This window comes from Trichinella spiralis (genome assembly GCF_000181795.1).
Source record: "Trichinella spiralis strain ISS 195 chromosome Unknown Scfld375, whole genome shotgun sequence".
NCBI lineage: Eukaryota > Metazoa > Nematoda > Enoplea > Trichinellida > Trichinellidae > Trichinella > Trichinella spiralis.
The window spans coordinates 1-1369 of NW_003527314.1; the positions used below are offsets into that span (position 1 = coordinate 1).

At 29.7% G+C, this 1369-nt stretch overlaps 2 protein-coding genes across 2 annotated transcripts; one reads left to right on the forward strand and one right to left on the reverse strand.

The window, feature by feature from the left end:
* Nucleotides 1-181: 181 nt before the first annotated feature.
* Nucleotides 182-385, reverse strand: Tsp_15069 (pathogeneis-related protein 1B; the record flags this gene model as incomplete). The annotated part of the gene is made up of 2 exons (XM_003370885.1): nt 182-187; nt 217-385. Coding segments are annotated over 2 exons (175 nt in total), but the record flags the coding sequence as incomplete, so codon positions are not given.
* Nucleotides 386-640: 255 nt separating this feature from the next.
* Tsp_15070 (conserved hypothetical protein) lies at nt 641-1362 on the forward strand (the record flags this gene model as incomplete). Its single annotated transcript, XM_003370886.1, has 2 exons — nt 641-820; nt 1210-1362. Coding segments are annotated over exons 1-2 (333 nt in total), but the record flags the coding sequence as incomplete, so codon positions are not given.
* Between the last annotated feature and the right edge of the window lie 7 nt (nt 1363-1369).

The window sequence follows — 1369 nt, forward strand, 5'->3', positions numbered from 1 at the left end:
TTTTGTAATTATGCATATTATATCATTTCTGTTGACTTCAGGTAAACATATTGTATGGCATGTATTTTTATTAAAACTGAAGGAAGCAGAATCTTAAAGCAGAATATTTTTAATCTATTATAATATTTGAAAATTTCTTACTTGAGAACCACACTATTACTTTGCATGTTGTATTCAAATTTTATTGCTGAAAGTAAATATAATAAACTGACTTACGACAATTTGAGCAGTAACATATCCGTTGTTATATTTGAGAATCATGCAACCACAGTTGATGTGAATGAAAGAATTGCCTGCTGTCATTGGAGGTAGATATCTTTTCCAAGCAGTTCTGTGTGATTCAAGATAAGCTTTGTTTTTGTTTTGCAATTTTTGTTTGTTTGAACTGTAATAAATAAAATTGTAAACAATATCGCTAATTTACTTAATGCTAATAATAATAATACAATCGTGCATATAAGAAGTACCACATGCAGTGAGTTGTAGAATTTGAGAAGTGATTTTTATAATAATGAAAAAAACAACAGCAACAATAAATTGTGTGTATATATTATTAAAGAATAAAAAGCTCGTTGAAGAGCCAAAATAGACGTCGCGGAGAGGAAGGAAAAGATAGTGATAAAGCAAATGCAACAGATAGATGACTGTGGAAACGATTGTCAAGAGTTTGAAAAAATTGAAATCAGCATCGAATAAACAACATAATCATGGCTCTGAAAAAGAAAAAAACGACGATGACGACAATATGACAGCAGAACTGATTAATCATAAGATGCAAAAGCCTGTTTCAAAAGAAATTTCAAAATTCAACGACACTTCTGTATGCAAATTTAAAGACAGCAGCAAATGTTAGTTTTATTTTTGAAAATTAATATTCCAAAAAGTCCAAAAAAATTCAAGTTGTAATCGTTCCGGTAAAAATAACGAAAAACACGAACAGACAATCGAACAATATTTCGAAAACGTAATAGTGTTGAATAAAATAATAATACACTTTTATAATAATGCTATTGTGGAAAGGAGGCTATATTTGAAAATTTTGCAAATTTAATAATGTGATAATTTTGAAATGAAAATTATGTCATTATATCAATATTTATTTATTTATTTATTATGTGTTTGATTTTAGGTGAAACTGAAATGAAACGGAAAAAGTCATGAAAAGTCGAGCCACGTATTTTGGAGGATAACATGAAATTTTTACACCAGGCTGTGGTGCTCAGTGAAAGTGTTGCACGCATTATTCGACTTCACCCACAAGCGATTTTGATTTATTTAAATTTAGTGCAACAAAAGTTGGACAACAACGACCAACTGAAAGCTCAACTTCAGCAAACTTTGATGGACACCATCATCACGTCGGTAATAA